The sequence below is a fragment of the Octopus sinensis genome, linkage group LG3, assembly GCF_006345805.1.
Source record: "Octopus sinensis linkage group LG3, ASM634580v1, whole genome shotgun sequence".
In the NCBI taxonomy this organism is placed as follows: Eukaryota; Metazoa; Mollusca; class Cephalopoda; order Octopoda; family Octopodidae; genus Octopus; species Octopus sinensis.
In genome coordinates, this window is record NC_042999.1 from 150,480,316 (window position 1) to 150,500,175 (window position 19,860).

The 19,860-nt window shown below is 37.3% G+C and overlaps 2 protein-coding genes across 3 annotated transcripts in view; one reads left to right on the forward strand and one right to left on the reverse strand.

Annotated features, from left to right (window-relative positions):
* Positions 1-3,382, reverse strand: part of LOC115209565 (caspase-2-like) — an 82,044-nt gene extending 78,662 nt beyond the window's left edge. The window contains exon 1 of the mRNA XM_036501484.1: positions 3,199-3,382. Within this exon, the coding sequence (XP_036357377.1) occupies positions 3,199-3,204 (6 nt within the window). The 5' untranslated portion in view covers positions 3,205-3,382. The remainder of the gene's footprint in view (positions 1-3,198) is intronic.
* A 319-nt stretch (positions 3,383-3,701) lies between these two features.
* Positions 3,702-18,590, forward strand: LOC115209792 (GDP-fucose transporter 1-like). 2 transcript variants are annotated; one of them, XM_029778329.2, is made up of 2 exons: positions 3,702-4,071; positions 17,399-18,590. In XM_029778329.2, the coding sequence occupies exon 2, from the start codon at positions 17,400-17,402 to the stop codon at positions 18,465-18,467; it is 1,068 nt and encodes a 355-aa protein (XP_029634189.1). In that variant the 5' UTR covers positions 3,702-4,071; position 17,399; the 3' UTR covers positions 18,468-18,590. The 2 variants fall into 2 exon arrangements, with proteins under 2 accessions (XP_029634189.1, XP_029634190.2); XM_029778330.2 differs by lacking the exon at positions 3,702-4,071 and adding an exon at positions 8,951-9,078.
* The last annotated feature ends 1,270 nt before the right edge of the window (positions 18,591-19,860 follow it).

The following is a 19,860-nucleotide window of genomic DNA, read 5'->3' on the forward strand; positions in this document are numbered from 1 at the left end:
TCCTGTTAATGATGGGAAGACCATATCAATAGACCCATGTGCGTCTATCGAAATGCTCTTTCTAAACTATTCAAAACACTGCGCAGACTCAGAACAAACCCGACAAAATAGGGGATTGTGGTATATCGTCTAACGGTCAGAAATTTATCGAGAGAATATGTAAACAAAGATAAATGCGATACAATAAAATTAATTATAATCGCCGGTGTACCAGTACACGCCATATATATACATATATCATTACATTCAAGGCGAAGAGTGCACTAGATACACAATAGCTGGATAAATTTAGTGAGATGAAAATTAAAAACTTTTACAAACTTAACTTTTCTTATACTGCAGTTTCGCCAAATTCAGTAATAAAAATAGTATTCATTTACTCAGGCTGGCTCTTCAGTAAGATTCCTGTTAATGATGGGAAGACCATATCAATAGACCCATGTGCGTCTATCGAAATGCTCTTTCTAAACTATTCAAAACACTGCGCAGACTCAGAACAAACCCGACAAAATAGGGGATTGTGGTATATCGTCTAACGGTCAGAAATTTATCGAGAGAATATGTAAACAAAGATAAATGCGATACAATAAAATTAATTATAATCGCCGGTGTACCAGTACACGCCATATTTATACATATATCATTACATTCAAGGCGAAGAGTGCACTAGATACACAATAGCTGGATAAATTTAGTGAGATGAAAATTAAAAACTTTTACAAACTTAACTTTTCTTATACTGCAGTTTCGCCAAATTCAGTAATAAATATATATATATATATATATATATATATATAATATATATATATATATATATATATATATATATATATATAATATATATATATATATACACACACACAAAATAAAAACAAAATAGAGATTGGGAATTTAATAATTTTTTATTATTAACCACAAATTAATTATCAGCCCTTACAGCTGTTTCAATTAATACTCAGTGAATATTAATTAAATATTAAATTCATATAATCTGAGCATAACATATTCAGAGGGAATATATATACATATATATATATTATATATATATATATATATATATATATATATATATATATATATATATATATATATATATATATATATTTAGTGAATTGAAGAAATGGAGTTGAACGAAGATTGAACAGAAATCGTTTTATTTCATTCTACACGTGTTTCGAAAGGCACAATTTACCAAATTCCGATTGAATAATGAGACCATATTGTGTCTTTCTCTTCAGGAAGAAATAGGAAATCCGTTGGAAAAAACAAAAACAGAACAGAGGCGGAGCAAAACAAATCGAACTAGGCTCCTAAGAGCCCATGGCCAAACTGTTTATCAGTGTATGTTGAAAACGGGTGGTGGGTGCGTTGAAGATTTTAACGGGTCAGGCAGCGGTCATTTCGGTGGGTGAGGGCACGGGGTGTGTAGATGTTCTTTGTGACCTAGAGTAAAGTTCTGAGTTAATAGTGACGTAGTGGAAAATAAAGTAGTAAGCGGCTGCAGTTCTCGCAACAAATATAGTGACAGTAACGCAGTTCTAATTTCAGAAACTAATCCTAGCAGAATAAGATTCACGTCGGCGAACTCCAAGATCAGAAACACCGTCTACCAATGCAAGGTTCACACGGACTCAGATGTCTACGCCTATGTAGGGGCCTCATCGTCAAGATTGGCTTTACGAATCTCCAACCATTACGCAACTTTTCGAGACATGAATAAACGCCAGACCACGGGACTTAGCAAGCTAATATGGAGATTGAAGAATACGAACTCAAGCTACAGGCTGGAATGGTCAATTTTGTCGGTGGCCCTCCCATTTGATAGGGGCAGAAGGAAGTGCAACCTTTGTGTCTCCGAACTCTTCCATATATTGTTTGCCAGAGACCGGATGGTAAACGGACTTTTACAGTCGGCTTTTCGATGCCCCCATTGGCGGCGTTATACTTATCTAGCTTATAAATAACGCTTATAAATAATACCTGAACCCGGTTACACTACTTATATGAAAATAGCCCTTGGTAATAAATTCTGAAAAAGCCTTTAAGAAAAATATGATTAACCATTGCAAGTGGAATTACTCCTGTGAGATGAATGGGGCTTTGTTTTTTGACGACGGGGGGTTTCTTTGACAAGGCATGATTAGACGAACACACGCACACATAAAATATTTTTTCTGCCGCCCGACCGATCTTACAGCAGTGACCATTGTGTAGAGCTGTTTACCAACTGACAGCCGCGCGATCAAACGCACACACGTACACATAAAATGTTTTCTACCCCTTGACGGATTTCTCGGCAGTGACCAGAATGTAGCGCTTCTTGCCATCTTGCGCCCGTACACATATATAGAACAGTAAACACACACATGTCTCTAAGTAGTTGTTGGCTCGCCCCATACAATACATCTAATATTCTTCAAATAGTCAGAACTTTACTCTAGGTCACAAAGAACATCTACACACCCCGTGCCCTCACCCACCGAAATGACCGCTGCCTGACCCGTTAAAATCTTCAACGCACCCACCACCCGTTTTCAACATACACTGATACCAAATTATTTGGCTACCAAATAATTGTCACGTATTACATTTACAGATATTAAGGCGGCAAGCTGGCAGAAACGTTAGCACGCCGGGCGAAATGCTTAGCAGTATTTCGTCTGCCGCTACGTTCTGAGTTCAAATTCCGCCGAGGTTGACTTTGCCTTTCATCCTTTCGGGGTCGATGTCTGTCCTTGTTTGTTCCTTCTGTGTTTAGCCCCTTGTGGGTAGTAAAGAAATAGGTATTTCGTCTGTCGTTACGTTCTGAGTTCAAATTCCGCCGAGGTCGACTTTGCCTTTCACTGGGGTCGATGTAATCGACTTAATCCCTTTGTCTGTCCTTGTTTGTCCCCTCTATGTTTAGCCCCTTGTGGGCAGTAAAGAAATATATTACATTTACATATATACATATGTAAAATACCTTGCCGCATTTGTTTCTGCACTCTAAGTTCGAGTTCCGCTGAAGTCAACTTTGTTTTTCGTAGTATCGGGGTCGATAAATAAAAAGCTGTGAAGAATTGGAGTCATCTTTTCTCCTTTCCATTTTTTTTTTCTCAGAATCTACTGCGAAATAACGTCGGAGTGGTGTCACTCTCGCATGTTTCTACACCACTTTCGGTCTTGACATGAATATGATCTTATGATAAAAATACTCACGTTCATCTGTCATCTCTAGTATTCAGAAGAGAGGGAGAGAAAAAGTGTGTGTCTGTGTGCGACGTGCGTAAGAGAGAAATAGAAATGTGAGCGATTGTGAGAGAGAAAGCGATGTGTGAGAGAAAGAAGAGTGATAAATAGAGTAAGAGAGAATGAGGAAGAATGTGAGCGACGGTATGAAGGTGACAGAATGAGAAAAGGTGAAAGACAAATAGAATGAGAGTGTGTATGCGATAGCGAGAAAGAGAAAGAAAAAGAAAGAGAGCGAGAGAGAGAAAAGGGCGAGAATGTGTATGTGTATGTGTGTGTGAGTGAGTGAGAGAGAGAGAGAGAGAGAGAAAGAGAAGAGAAGAAACAACCAGAGTGAGGGTGTAAGTGTGTGCGACAGTGAGACGGAGAAGTAGAGCTAGAAGGAGAAAGATTGAAAAAGAAGACAGTGAGAATGAGAGTATGTATGTGTGAAACAGAGAGAGAGAGAGAGGGTGAGGGAGAGAGAGAGGGTGAGAGGGAGAGAGAGAGAATATTGTTGAATAAACGGAAAGTGACTCTCCCAGTTGGAGGTGTCATGTGACCGGCCTATTCACCATTAGTTGGAATGATGTCGTTGAGTGTATAATGGAATATAGATGCAGCTCCCTGATGGACTTTTATTGTCCAGCTCATGATTCGGGGGTCCTGACTACTGACCACACACACCTGTAATGGTCAATACGTCATGAGTACCAATATAAACAATTCTTACCTACATTTAAAACAGTCTTGAGGGGAAAAAAAGACACAAAAAGCAAGGAAGACAATTCAACAACAAAAAACAAAAAGTGAGTGAGAAAAAACGAACAGAAAACTCAAAAATTAATTAAACAAAACACAAAGGTAACAGTAATTATATCTCAGCATGTTTTCTTTGATAATTTAAATGCATATTGTAGTTTTTAATTAATAGAGCTTGTTTATTTTGCATTTTAAACTACCTATGGGAACTGAAAAAATAAATTTCCACCCCACGAATGGAGAAATTTGTCGTCGTTTTATAAATAGGAAGGACACATTGTTAGATGTCTTTAGAGACTGGGATGGTTATAGATGGTGCTTATATATAATATGTATATATATATATATATATATATACTATATCAAGTTAACCTACTATTAAACAACCACAGGGTATCTAATCTACTATTCATATTTTGAGATTTACGAACTACGAATCTTTTTCTCTCGCACTCTCACAATATAATATAATGTAATACACGCACACACCAAGGTGATATTTATATATATATATATATAAATATATATAAACTGATGCAATTAAAAACTAGGTTTGATGGGCTCATCTTCGCGTGTGTATTCATTCGATCATTGCAATTTTTTTCCTTTTATTATTTCTGCAGTTTTAATAGCAGATAACCCTAGAAGTTACTAAAAGAAAAATAACCCAAGATACTAATTACAATATTTTTACTTAATTCTACATGCATTACCGTGTAGTATTGCCTTCCTGGTTATAGTGTGTGTATATATATACATAAGTTGGTTCATTCCTTGCACCAACAAAAAAATGCAGTATTAGAAAATCTTGCAAATAGAGTCTCAGGAGTAGGGTCGTAGAGAGGGCGAAAGTAATTATGCCAAAAATACAATTTGGTCACAGGTAGAACGCTTCTAAAGAAAAATTGGCCATTTAGGAAAACAGACTGATTTTTATAAAGCATTCAATATCAGGAAATAGCGACTAAACTCATGTTTGAAACAAATTGTTAAAAAAGGAAATTTTTAAAAAGACTTCATCAAAATAATCGTAGCCCCAAACTCATCCTAAACCTTAATCTCAAAATCCTTACTCCGGGGACTTTGTTTCAGCGTAACTTTTTTTTAATAATGCATTTTTGTTTTCTTTTTCGTAAGGTATCAACCATTTCCCATTTTGAAAATGTTCTATTTCGGAGCTTTAAATTCAAGGATATCCGTGTATGATTGTCATACGCACGTTTAAGAAACATTTTGAATCGTGCATAAATTTATGGTCGACTCTATAAGTTTCTTAAAGATTCACTTCTAAATATTACAATTGCATGTGATATGCTTTTTTTTTTTTTTTTTTTAAAAAAAGGTCTAATTTATTGTTTTACTTTTCTGTATCATTTGTTGCTGATATTTTAAAGGCAGTTTTTGCTGTTTTTGTAATGGATTAACATACATGAACGGCAGGTTATATCATAATCACGCACTCGCTTTAAATTGCACAACACAAACAGGTCGGATTGTATTTCTATCCAGCCAACGGACATATGAGAAAATAGCTGGAAAATTCTCAAATAACGAAGGCAGTACGCAAGTACTTGTTTGCACGTCAAACTTTGATACTACGATCCTCATATTTACTTCATGGGTGATTGCTGTGACAATGTAAGATTGATGGCTTTATTTAGGTAGTATTGAATTGAATAGAAGTGTTTAACAGGCGTGACTGGTAGGCGTTATTATGTAGGTTAAGTATCTACAGATTCAAACTCCGTATTGATGTTCATTTCAAAAACTATCGACCCTAAATTTGTAAACATTCATATTACATAGCACACACATGCATGTGAGTGTGTGTTATATTCACCCACGCACTTACGAAATTATCTTCCCTTTCCTTCTCTTCTGATCCACAATTTATATTCTCCCTTACACTCACCCTCTTGTATCTTGAAAGTACGCTATCTTTATCACCTTTCCTGCTATTCTCTCTGACCCGCGCATAATGTGGAGTAGCCATATATTTCCTCTGTAGTTAGACACCTGCGCTTTTCTCCACTATCATACTTTAGCCTTCTACACCGGACATAAAGCTGCCCCCCCCCTCGGTTGAAGGGGCTTTTCTCTTTCCCTTTCTTTATCTTGTCTTACCAGTTATTTAGTGACCTCAGTGGTGCCAGTATCATGAAAAAAGGCACCCACTACTCTGTAAAATGTTTGACATTAGGAAGGGCATCCAACTGTAGAAACCATGCCAAAGCTGATGTTGGGGTCTGACATTAAGGGAGGATAATGATGATGGTTGTCTATGAAGGTTGTAATACCAATAAAAACTGCCTCATTCTTTCAAACAGTGCAACTTTTGCCAGCACGGAAAACAATTATGTATCATCATAAAATGTTGATGATGATGATATATAATGCTTAGTCATTACTTATATTTTATCTCTCTCTATATAAACGGCAGTTTGTCTGTGCGTGTTTCTGTGTGTCTGTTTTCTCGTACCCTCACTCTGACCACGGCTTTCAACCGATTCTGATGAAACTTGACACACACATAGCCCAATGTCATAATTCAAAACTAACGCAGCGAAAATTTTGAAAAGTTCCCCCAGTTCTGAAAAAAATCGATAAATTCGACATGGGGTCGAGAATCAGAAACTCAAACCACAGACCGTCTACGGGACGCAACTCCACCTTTTTTAACTCTTAAAAAAATTTACCATTATTTTTTTTCCATTTTTTTGCTATAACTCTCTAAAAATGCTTTATAGTTATTTCCCTTACAAACCTGAGCAACGCCGGGCGATACTGCTAGTCTGGGATATTTTGAGAAGTTGTCTCTTATGAGGGAATAATTAAAATTAAAGACAATATTAATTCTTAGTCCCTTCCTTTGCTTTTCAACCACATACACTTAGGTTAAAACCCATTGCACTGAACCTTATGCACATGCCTTGTTATTGCCTTGGGCCTGCCAATAACTTGTAAGTGGAATTAATGTATATATTTCCAACCTTCATTTTCTGTGCTGGCATGGGTTGGACAATATTTTGTCATTACATGTTTTCTTTCTTGGATATTTTGAAAAGTTTCTTTTTTATCATCACCACCACTTGACAACTGGTTCTGGTTTGTTTATGTCCCTGTAACTTAGTGATTTGGGGAAAGAGACTGATAGTATAAGTACAAGACTTACGGAAAAAAAACAAAAAACAAGCACGGTGGCACGTCAAAAGCACCATCCGATCATGGCTGTTTGCCATCCTCGTCTGGCACCTGTGCACGTAGCATGTAAAAAGCACCCACTACACTCACGGAGTGGTTGGCGTTAGGAAGGGCATCCAGCCGTAGAAACACTGCCAGATCAGACTGGGCCTGGCGCAGCCTTCTGGCTTCCCAGAGCCCAATTGAACCGTCCAACCCATGCTAGCATGGAAAACGGACGTTAAACGATGATGATGAAGCACTAGTGTCAATTTGTTCAACTAAAACCCCTCAAGGCAGTGGTCTAGCATGGCTGCAGTCCAATGACTGAAACCAGTAAAAGATAAAAAAGCGACGGTAATGATTATTTCTAATCATTACCGTCGCTTTTTTATCTTTTACTGGTTTCATTCATTTTGATTAGTTCTGACTTGGAATTAAACAATAACAGGTGTATAGAAAGGCACTAGGAAGTGGAGAGATGACATTCAGAATGTCACATTATACCACGCCACCACCACCACCACCACCATGTGATTCACCATAGCAATTTGAGAATATGCTGTATGTTCCTCAGTTAGGTAGAAGCATAACATATCTGGGAAACTAAAACTATTAATTGCACCTAGTTGTTCAATCAACAAACTGGATACTCTCAGCTTGCTCAGTTTGCAGTAATATTATTAATACAACATGTATGAGTTCAAATACTGGTTTATTTCTTTTAATGTGTCTATCTTCAGAGCAGACGGTGTCAATTCAAAGAAAAATAAATGAAAAAATTTGCACATATATTTGTAGTTTGTATGACAAATTGTCATATTAAAAAGTGGCTTTCTTTTGATAGTGTCAGTGGTCTCCTTTCTTTTGTTAAAAATTTCTCTTTTAACCAAGCATTATTTACAGATATTTCCTAATCCTTTAGTATGCAGATTATTCTGTCAAATCTCTTTACCACTTATCTTTTAAATCAAGATCACAGTTTTTAAGTTTAGAATGCTGTATCCACCAAGATAGATATTTAGATAAATGTAAATTCTCCCTAAATTTCAAGGGCCTTAGAAATATCATTGGTAAACCATGGTTTTCTGGTGTTAAGCAGATAGAACAGATTTCAATATCCTATCCTGGAAATTGATCACAGGTCATATTTCCAGGCAATCTGGTACCCATTCTTGATCTTCTTTCATTCTTTAGGTGCCTTGTCCAGAATGTAGACCAGGGACAATGATGTCCTGCCACAATTCTCTGTTCTTCATTTTCTGTAACAGTTCCACTTCCTGATGTTTAATGTCTCTTTCTTCTAACCAGTTTGTCAAGCTTGACATCCATATCATCCTTCTCACTTCCTCTGTTTCTTTTCCCTTCAGTCTTTCTGGTCATTACTGAATTCACCTGGCCCTCTTTCCTCATCACACGACGAACAAATCTCAGTTGCTTGGCCCTTATCTCATGAAGCAGTTTCCTATTTATCACAACCCTGGATATCACTTCTTCATTAGACACTTTGTCCATGCTATCCTTAATATTCTCCGAAAGAACCACATTTCACAGCTCTCCAAACACTTTCTCATTTCTGATGTTATAGACCTAGTCTTTAGACCTACATTAGCGCAAGGTAGACATAGCAGTTCAATAAATGGGTCTTCGTCTTGATCTTCAGAGTATATTTTCTCAAGATATACAATTTTGAGAATTCAGGTTTTGCAAGCACTATTTGTCTTTTGATCTCCTTCATACATCTTGTGTCTTCTGTGATTAAAGTTCCAAAGTAGTTAAAGGATTAATGATTTGATTGTTAGCTTTCATCATGCACTTTGGACTTCCCTTCTTTATCACCACCATACACTTTGTCTTCTGGCAATTTATGAACAGACCCTTCCTCTCACTTTCTCAGAAGCCTCTGAAGCTCCTTTTCCAATTCTGCAAGTAAGGCTGTCATCTGCCTATCTCATGTTTGTGATATTTCTGTCTCCTACCCTAAAACCTTTTTCCTTCTCCACTCCCCTTATGATCAATTCACCATAGTAATTGAAGAAATCTGGTGACATAACCTGTTCCTGATAGCTAAGTGAATTAAAGTGCAATGGAATTGTGTTAAATAAATAAAAAACATGTAAAGCACAGGCATGGCTGTATGGTTAAGAAGTTTGCTTTGTAGACTGTCTCATAGCACAGCATCTCAGGCATATTTTGCTATAGCTCTGGGCCTTGTGAGTAAAGTGGGCAGATGGAAATTATAAGAAGCTTGTGCTCAGATGGCAACTACGAAGGGGTGCTGAAAAGTTCCTGACTTAAAGGGTATCGTGAAAAGCCTGGTTGGAGGCCCAATCTTCCAAGTTCTTTTACAGGGCTTAGAAAAACTGAAGGACCACTGCAATGCATGTGTGAATCTGAGAGGGGAATATATTGAATAAAATCATAATTAACTGATCTGCCTGTATTTTCTTTTACCCAAAGCCAGGAACTTTTCATCACCGCTTCATGTGTGTGTATGTGTACATGAATGTGAATGGCTTTCCTCATCACCACTTGAGTGAATTCTTTGCTGACATTGTGACCAGTTGCTTTGTGCTTTCAAAGACCTGTGGAATTGAAAGAAAAACCCTTAGTTGAAAAATCCTCAATCATACCCTATTGAGGAAATGGGTATAAAATGAATGAACAAACATCTCCAGTGAATTTGATGTTTTTGTTATGTTGAATTGGACTACAGCTTTTTACCTTGGATCCCAATACCATATCCAAATAGGCAATTCATTTGTACAAACTAGTTAATGTGGTGGTCATATCTAGAATGTTGTTCATATGGCGAAGTACAAGCCACCACCACTACCACAACAGACATACAAGCTACATATACATTTTGAAAGGGAATTTCTGTGTGGTCATTCAACTTGCTAGAAATAATGGTTGAATCTCCTTCAAATCTTGACCCACACTTTTTAAAGAAAGGACTACATTAGATGATACAGTTTTATGTGGTACTAAGAAGATGAAATGGTCGTGGACGGAATTCTTTTGATTATAGGTCTACTCATTTGGAACTGATCTGGTGACTAAACAACAAAGACATCATCATCCAAAATTCTGAATCCTCTAGGTTCTTCCCCGTCTTAGTCTGTTCCATCCCAACAACAATTCTGGTTTGGCAAAATGGAAAATACTACTAGAATCTGGAAACGAAGGCAACACTTTTGAAAATAGTGGTTATTAACATGTTGGATGTCATCAAGCAGGCCTATAATCAATTACTCCAACCATGGCTATCCTTACTTTTATTTTAAGTGTAAGATTATATTATCCTCTGTGACTGCATTTTTTTTTTTTTTTTTTTTGACAGCAGATGCTTTGAGGAGAATAATAGTTGGTTATTTTTAGTAGCGTGAGCCATCACAGGCGGGTTTCCTCATTGGTTCAATCACAATGTTTGTTCATTATTATGAGTCACAATTTGGTTACTGCTTAAAATTATTTTTCCTAAAATAAAAATTTAAAAAATCTTTTGATAGTTAACCCAGTTCTGTGGCTATTCTCTTTCTATAATTTTTACTTTGTATGGAATAAGAATGACCAGTTTTGGGTTTGATTTATAATGCATTTAATTAAAAAGTTACTTCTGGTGTATATTGGAAATGTAATATGTATGGGTGGAGGTGTGGCTATATGGTAAGAAGTTTGCTTCCCACTCACCTGGTTCTGGGTTCAGTCCCACTTCATGGCACCTTGGGTAAGTGTCTTTTACTATAGCCTCAAGCCAACCAAAGCCTTGTGAGTGGATTTGATAGACAGAAACTGAAAGAAGCCCAGTTTATATATATATATATATGTATCGTTACCAATGTCGCCTTACTGGCACCTGTGCTGGTGGCATGTGTAAAAGGATTCTATCGAGGTCATTGCCAGTACTGCCTGACTGGCCCCCATGCTGGTGGCACATAAAAAGCACCCACTACACACTTGGAGTAGTTGGCGTTAGGAAGGGCATCCAGCTGTAGAAACTCTGCCAAATCAAGATTGGTGCCTGGTGCAACTATCTGGTTCACCAGCCCTCAGTCAAAATCGTCCAACCCATGCTAGCATGGAAAGCGGACGTTAAACAATGATGATGATGATATATATATTGTTGCTGTTATTTAAAAGTGTCATAAGTCCAAAACGTTGCTTTTTTAGAAAACAAAAAAATACTTTCACCATTCCATTCCTTTTTTTTACATTAACAACAGTTTCAGCTAAAACAATAATACTTTGTTGGGTGCATAAAATCATAACTCCATGCACGTATGATATTTTCAGTTAGAAATGTTTTTGCAAAGCTGTCATATGTGGGACTTACTACACTTTTGAAAAATACTAAACCGTTGTACTACACTTTGATAATTTTCATCTGGAGCAGCTGGCGATACAATAAGTTTGACCAAAAGAACCAGCTATTGCAAGCAAAAATAAATATTGAAAAAAAAAAAACATTTGGCCAAATTTGGACATATGACAGTTTAACACACACACACATGTATCTCTTTGCATCTGTGTCTGTTCCCCCTCCCCAGCTTGACATCAAGTGTTGGTTTATTTACATTCCTGTATCTTAGCATTGAGGAAAAGGAAACCGATAGAATGAGTACTAGGCTTTAAAAATGCAGAAAATGAGATGTCTCCTGGGATAAATTCTTTTGACGAAAATATTCTACAAGGCAGTGCCCCAGCATGGCCACAATCTAATGACTGAAACAAGTTAAAGATATAGGATATGTTCATTCATTTTCGTTTTTATGTCCATTTTATCATTCTGGCATGGGTTAGACAAATCTGTCATCAAGGCATTGTTTTGCAGCTCGATGCCCTTCCTGTCTCTAAGACTTGTTTTCTTTTTTTTCTTTTTAGTAAGGGGTTTCTTATTCACACATTTTCAAAAGCATAAAGCTGTCAGTTCCCTTCTTGACAGGGAATTGACAGCAAATATCCATTTTGAATAGTTTTAGAGGAGCTGGTAAAGCCAGGGGCTGCACCAGGCTCCATAGTCTGTGTTTGCCATGGTTTTTACAGCAATCACTTTACAGAGTGTACTGGGCACTTTTTATGTGACACCAGCACAAGTGCTTTTTATCTGGCATCAGCACTAGTGCTATTAATGTGGCACCATATCTCGTGTTGTGCTTTTTTGCAATACACACTACCAAAATTTTTTGACTCTGGGTCCAGATATACATTCCATTCCTATATTCTTATGTTAAATTGTATTATCAGAGCAGGGACAGACTAGGTTGTTATGGAAAAGAGTTGCATAATATTAGAATAAAGACAAAACTAAATGTTGGTATTTTGAATACATTTAATATACGTGTTCCTTTTCTGATTAAATATATGTTAATCAAGAGTAGATTATTTATAATAGTTTCTGTCTACTGTAATTTGTATATTATGCAAATAAAAGTAACTGGAGAACTATTGATATTTTAAAGTCGATAGTTGTATAGTAGACTGTTACAAGATAACTGCTGATGGAGCCTTTTAGCTCCATCTACCTGACACCACTTCTGCTAATTCTTTCATATAAAACCACCTGTTTCAGCTTATTTGATATTTCAGTTAAAACTGCCCATCATTAATTTTATGTAAGAATAGAGAGATATTGTTGTCTCAAATACCAGCAAAATCTATTGAATAATGAGCCAAAGAGGCAATATCTACACAATCAAACTGCTCAAAATAGCAACCAAATTGCATTTTACTATCTTGAAAGAGAAGGGTCAGATTGGGTTATGTAGAGGAAAAACAAGCTAAAACAAATAGCTAAGTCTAAATGAGATGGAAGAAAATAAAAGTAGAAAGCTTAGATAATTATCAGCCCTTAATTTATTAAATTAATGACACAAACCAATTAGAGACCTATATCATAGCCTGTTTATTCACATCTGTTGTATTGTACTCAAGAAGACCTGCCCACCACAAAAAAAATTTGTATGCAAAAACAGATGTGCCACATAAAAAGAACTGACAATGGCGCTACATAAAAAAGCACTCTGTACATTGTGGAGTGGTTGGCATTAGGAAGGGCATCCAGCTGTAGAGGCCAAGCCAAAGCAGGCTATGGAACTTGGTGTGGCCCCTGGTCCCACCAACTCCTCTCCATGCCAGTGTGGGAAACAGGCGTTAAATAATGAAGTGTGGGGACATTTTGAATTTGTGGTCTTTATACAGTTTGGCTACAAATAAAAAATAAAAAAACATGATCATAATTGGATTGCCTTTGGTGGTTGGGACCAATCTTCTACTTCTTCACCAGATATGCAGGGTGTGGCAGCGGCCATTATAGTATTGCTGCATCAGACCCTCAAATATTACTGATCTTTCATGCTTGCATTATTTTTCTACAACCTCACTTTGATTCATTCATCTTGTTAATATCTGTTTTTCCTATGCTAGCAGGGTCGATGGGGTGGGCATGGTTTATACAGTCAGATGATCATCATCTCACCAGCCCACCTGTTTTTCAAGTATGAGATTTGTTCAGATCCGGTAGGTGTTTGAAAACAAACAGTCGTAATGTCAACAAGGAAAGTAAACATCAAAGCAGTGTTTTGCTCCCACAAAGCTGAGGAGTGTCATTCATGCATATATATATATATACATTCATGCATATATATATATATATCATCATCATCATTGTTTAACGTCCATTTTCCATCCTGGCATGAGTTGGACAGTTTGACTGAGGTCTGGAGAGCCAGCAACTGCACCAGGCTCCAGTTTGATCTGGCAATGTGTCTACAGCTGGATGCCCTTCCTAATGCCAACCACTCCAAAAGTGTAGTGGATGCTTTTTACATGCCACCGGTATGGGAGCCAGTCAGGGGGTATAAGTACAGGACATCACCAACAAGTGAAAAATACGTAAACACATAGTGAGGACAATATATATATACACACACACATACAGTGGACTTTCTACAGTATTGCCTCCTGCAAATTTACTTACAAGGCATTGTTAAGCCTAGGGCTACAGTAGAAGATGCTTGCCTGAAATGCTGTGTAGTGGGACTGAACTTGAAAACTTGTGGTTGGGAAGCAAACTTCTTGACCACACAGCCATGCCTTTGCCTGGTTGTAAATACTTAAAAAACTGTTTGGAACCCTGTTGAATAGATTGTACCTGTCTGTCATGTAAATGTTCAGCTTTCTCACACACAGTCAGACTGTCTCTGATGATTACATTAATAGTAGAGATGACTGTGGAATACTCAACCACAGCCCACTTATGAATGCCTTTCCTCCTTGACACAAACCGGTTGAGGCAAGCGAAGTCGATATAGAACTCATCCTCCGACAGACAACACCCATCCCAACCCCCCATGCTTGCGAAGACATTTTGGGGCAAGCGAAATCGAAATCGAAATCGAAACCGAATTGAACCAGCCAGGATCCCTGGCCTGGTGGTACGTAAAAAGCACTATCCGACTCGGGGCCGTGGCACGTAAAATACTCCAATGCGACCGTACGACAGGCACCCATGCCAACCCCCTTTGCTTGTGAGACATGTTGGGGCAAGCGAAATCGAAATCGAATTGAACCAGCCAGGATCCCTGGTCTGGTGGTACGTAAAAAGCACTATCCGACTCGTGGCCGTGGCACGTAAAATACTCCAATGCGACCGTACACAGGCACCCTTGCCAACCCCCTTTGCTTGTGAAACATGTTGGGGCAAGCGAAATCGAAATCGAATTGAACCAGCCAGGATCCCTGGTCTGGTGGTACGTAAAACACTATCCGACTCGTGGCCGATCCAGCACCGCCTCGACTGGCTTCCGTGCCGGTGGCACATAAAATACACCAATCTGACCGTGGCCGTTGCCAGCCCCGCCTGGCACCTGTGCAGGTGCACGTAAAAAGCACCCACTACACTCACGGAGTGGTTGGCGTTAGGAAGGGCATCCAGCTGTAGAAACATTGCCAAATTAGACTGGAGCCTGTGCAGCTTCTGGCTTCCCAGAACCCCGGTCGAACCGTCCAACCCATGCTAGCATGGAGAACGGACGTTAAACGACGATGATGATGATGATGATGATGATGATACTAATTCAATGAGCAGTTAGTACAATTAATTGAACTACTCATTGTTCAAATCAATTAAGATCCATTACTTCTAATGTAGTAACCACCAATTATGTGAGAGTGCATGGATTAGTGGTTAGGGTGTTGCACTCACTATCATGGGATTGTGGTTTCAATTTCTGGACTGGGTAGTGTGTGTATTCTTGAGCAAAATACTCCATTTCACTTTGTTCAATCATTTTGTCACTTGATGTAAGATACACAGTATGCCTGTTGATTTGATTTGATTTGATGGAAGGAGCTGAGCTTATGTACATCACATACATTTAATCACCATGTGGCACTTTGGGTAGGTGTCTTCCACTATAGCCCCGAGCCGACCGGAGCTTTGTGATTGAATTCGGTAGGTGGAAGTTACTGCCATGTGTGTATGTGTGCGTATAGCTGCTCAGTGCCTCTCCGAAAGAGAGAGAGGGAACCAATTCATTTGTGTAAGTTGTTCTGCAATTAATTGCTTAACCATCTTCGACGGTGAGAGACTATCATACTTACACGCATACTGTATCCATCTATTAAGTTTACATGTTGTAATAGATAATAGACAGCTAGCCATTTATCTTTTGACATCGTATACAGTCATTTTGATAACGATCTGCATCTGCCAGAGACTGTCTTTGGTTTCATTGCAAAACCTGTCATTTTCATAGAGTTTGTATTTACATCCAAGACATCCATCAAAATTTTGGTCAGGCATTTTGTTATGGTTCCAAGACCAGTTTCCTCATGAAATTATTTATTATTTTCAAAATTAATTAAAATGTATTGGCAGTGTATTTTGTAGGAAATAAGGATTAAAATTGGAAAGACATTAGTTTGTGATAATTCAAAATAATAATGATGACAAAAATTAAAGTAACCATCTTTGATGGTATAAAAGACACACATATATGGAGTTAGACCTATATTACATTTTTTAGTATTCAAAAAAATTCTCTTTTTTCCTGAACATGTCCTGCTGAAATTGATGCATCTAATAAACCCCAGGTGTCTGTTTATGCCATCAAATATGGTAATATTTAAAACTCTGTGTATCATATTAAATGAATACAGACTTTTAGAAGGCTTGAAGCTGTGAAAGCCCCAAAAAAAGACGAAATACATCTGTTGTTCAATTCTATATTTCTGAGGTGAGGAATTTATATTATGTGCCCTATTTACACCAATCTTCTTCAGATGTCTCATGTTGAACTCGATTGTTGTATTGGAATTTCGAACCTGACAACCGAGTTCAACACAAGACACCTGAAGATGGCTGGAGTGTACAACAGCCAAAACATAGTTAAAGCAACAATCAAAATGAGGACACCAGTCCAGCCGATATAAACAGTACACATAACATCTGTTGTTCTTGTGAATCACTGCAATGATGATGTCCATGTTGTTCTGATTTATAATGTTTTTAACACAAGTCTAAGAAGAGATTTTGTCTCACATAATTTCGCAGCTTCATGCCTTCTAACAGCATGTGTACATTTAGTCAGTACCCTGTCACCACCATCTCCATCTTCCTTCCAGTTACTCTCACCCTCCCTCTGCATAATGCAGGGTAGCTATGTATCTCCTTTATAGCAAGACACTTGTGCTTGTTCCTCTATCATACTTTAGCCTTCAGTGCCCATCATTAAACCACCTCTCTCAGACATACTCCAACTCATTGACAAGGATTTGTTTTCTTTTCTCCTTTCTTTGTCATGCAAATTACTTGGTGACCTCACTGATGCTGGTGCCACATAAAAAGCACCCAGTACACTCTCTAAAGTGGTTGGTATTAAGAAGGGCATCAAGCTATAGAAACCATGCCAAATCTGACATTGAGGCCTCACGCAGCTCTGCATCTCATCAGACCCTGTCAAACCATCCAATTCATCCATACCAGCATGGAAAATGGACATTAACTGTCTAGCATTCAGATTACTCTATCAAATGTAATGCTTATTTATTCACATCCTGTTCAGTGAATTATGCATCACCTCATAGATTCAAGATTTCAATAATATAATTGTTTATTTTTAAAATAACATTGTAGGGTAGGTGTGAAAGGGTTAAATGATGATTGTAGTGATTTTAATTATATTTGTCGTTATTTTCTTTTTCTTCATTTGGTTTGATTCTCTTTTTTTTATCTCTTTCATTGCAGAATGATTTCAGTAACAAGAAGCAGGATTAAAGACGGTGAAATATGGAGAGTGACAAGTGTTATTTTCCTTTATTGGATTGTATCTTTGTCTCTTATCTTTGTGAACAAGCACATTTTGAGCGGCAGCTTCGGGAACTATGACATGTCAATATTTGTAGCCTGGTATCAATGCTGCACGGCTTCTATCATGATTTTCCTGGCTGGACTCGTGTTCAACTTCATGAAATGGTCTTTCCAGATTCCTACAGTTCACCCAAGGACGCTTTTGGAACAGGATATTTTGATTCTGTCCTATACCTTCGTCGGGGGTTTAACTTTAAACAATTTGATGCTTAAGCACATTAGTGTAGCATTTTACCAAGTGGCTCGCTCATTCACATTAGTCTTTACTGTTATGCTGTCAGTTTACATACTTTGTAAACCATTTACACGTAAAGTTCTTCTCTGTTGTTTCTTGGTGATTGGTGGGTTCTCACTGAGTGTGAAAGAAGAAGATGTTTCAGGTACCTTATCATTATGGGGTATCCTCTATGGAATTGTTGCTAGTTTTTTTGTTGCACTTTGTGGAATCTATCTAAAAAAGGGAGAGAAAATAGTTATGGGAGACACTTTAAAATTGACTTATTGCAATAGCATCAATGGAGCCATTATCTTCATTCCTTTAATATATAGCTCAGGGCAGTTATCTATGGTGCTTAATTCACCGACATTTTACGACCCATGGTTTTGGATATTTCTTACCTGTTCAGGACTGTTAAGTTTAGGCATTGGCTGGGCCAGTGCTCTTCAAATCAAATATACTTCCCCAGTGACCCATCACATAAGTATAAATGCAAAGTCAGTAGTTCAGACTATTATGGCTGTGTTGTACTTTCAGGAACAGAAATCTTTTCTGTGGTGGTGTGGAAACCTCCTTGTTGTTTCGGGTATAATGGTTTACGCCTATGAAAAGATCTATTCTAACGAAAACGAGAAAGTCAGATCACCTTTACCACCAATTAGTTCAGGAAGTAGCCACAATAACGAAGACAAAAATGAACCATCGACTCCTCGAATGTTCTATCCTTAAAATAAATTAATTTGAAGTTTTATTACCTGTTTGATCAAATGGAGACTACCATATATTGCTTTCTTTTACAGCTATTTCATCAATGACAATTCTTCCTTATATTTAAAAAAAAGAAAAAAAAGACTGCATAAAAACCCTGTGTCATCTTTCCTGTTTCATTCTTTCATGAAATATGTATTTTTTTTTCTATTTTTCTTTGTTGAATTCACCTCCTTTTTCCCCCACCAAATTGTATTCCACACACGTTTTTAATGAACGGGTTTGTGTATGTGTGTGCATGTCCATACATACATACATACATACACATAGGCGTACACACACACAGTAGGTGAGAGCTAGATATGCTCTATATAGAAAATATGTAGCATTGCTCAAAAGGATTTAGACTGAAACTTTGAATTCTTCATCCTGGGCAAGGCATGTGCCATCAAGAATGACTATAAGAAAAATCCAGATGAAGCTGATATGAAACAGTTAAACTTGAAAGAAATATATTTTCATGGAGTACAAAAACATACAGAATGAAAGTACACTATGAGATTATGATAATTATGTAACTCTGGGCTTTCTGAAACAGCTGTTGAGTTATGAAATTACATATTTTCTTAGTCTGTGCTTTTATTCTGTATTTTCTTGTGCTCCATGTTAATCTATTTATATCAAACCCAACTGTGCTTATCTCCATTATTATCTCTATACATATAATATATGCATATATATGTATATATATGCATGTATATGTGCATATGTATATATGTATGTGTATATATATTTGTATATATATATGTATGTATGTATGTATATGTATATACATAATAGAACAACCAGGATAAACAGAACTCAATACATGCATATGTATATATATGTGTGTGTGTGTTATTTTCAAATGGCAGAAAGTTAGAAAACTTAACTGGTGAGTTGAAAGTTTTGTGCATGACATTTACCGAGTGATGAGTTTATACAACGACATGTTGGCTCTTGAGTCCCTTTGTCACTTCTGCCAATTCACACGCACACACACATATATAACATATACATGTTGTGTGTGTGTGTGTGGATGTATGTGTATATGTATGTATGTGTGTTTGTGTGTGTATATATATGCATGTGTATGTATGTATGTATGTATGTGCATATATGTATATATGTGTGTGTATGTACATACATGTATGTATATGTGGGTGTGTGTGTACATACATGTATGTATGTATGTATATACATGTATGTATGTGTGTGTATGTACATGTATGTATATATGTGTGTATGTACATGTATGTATATATGTGTGTATGTACATGTATGTATATATGTGTGTATGTATATACATGTATGTATGTGTGTGTATGTACATACATGTATACACCCATAATCATGCACACAATTTATTTTTTAG

Excerpts from the sequence above, each read along its gene's own strand:
- LOC115209792 (XM_029778330.2), top strand. The coding sequence starts at position 8,960 with ATGCACTTTGGACTTCCCTTCTTTATCACCACCATACACTTTGTCTTC. Across the intron at positions 9,079-17,398 it reads CTCCTTTTCCAATTCTGCAA|AATGATTTCAGTAACAAGAA; the intron begins GTAAGGCTGTCA and ends CTTTCATTGCAG.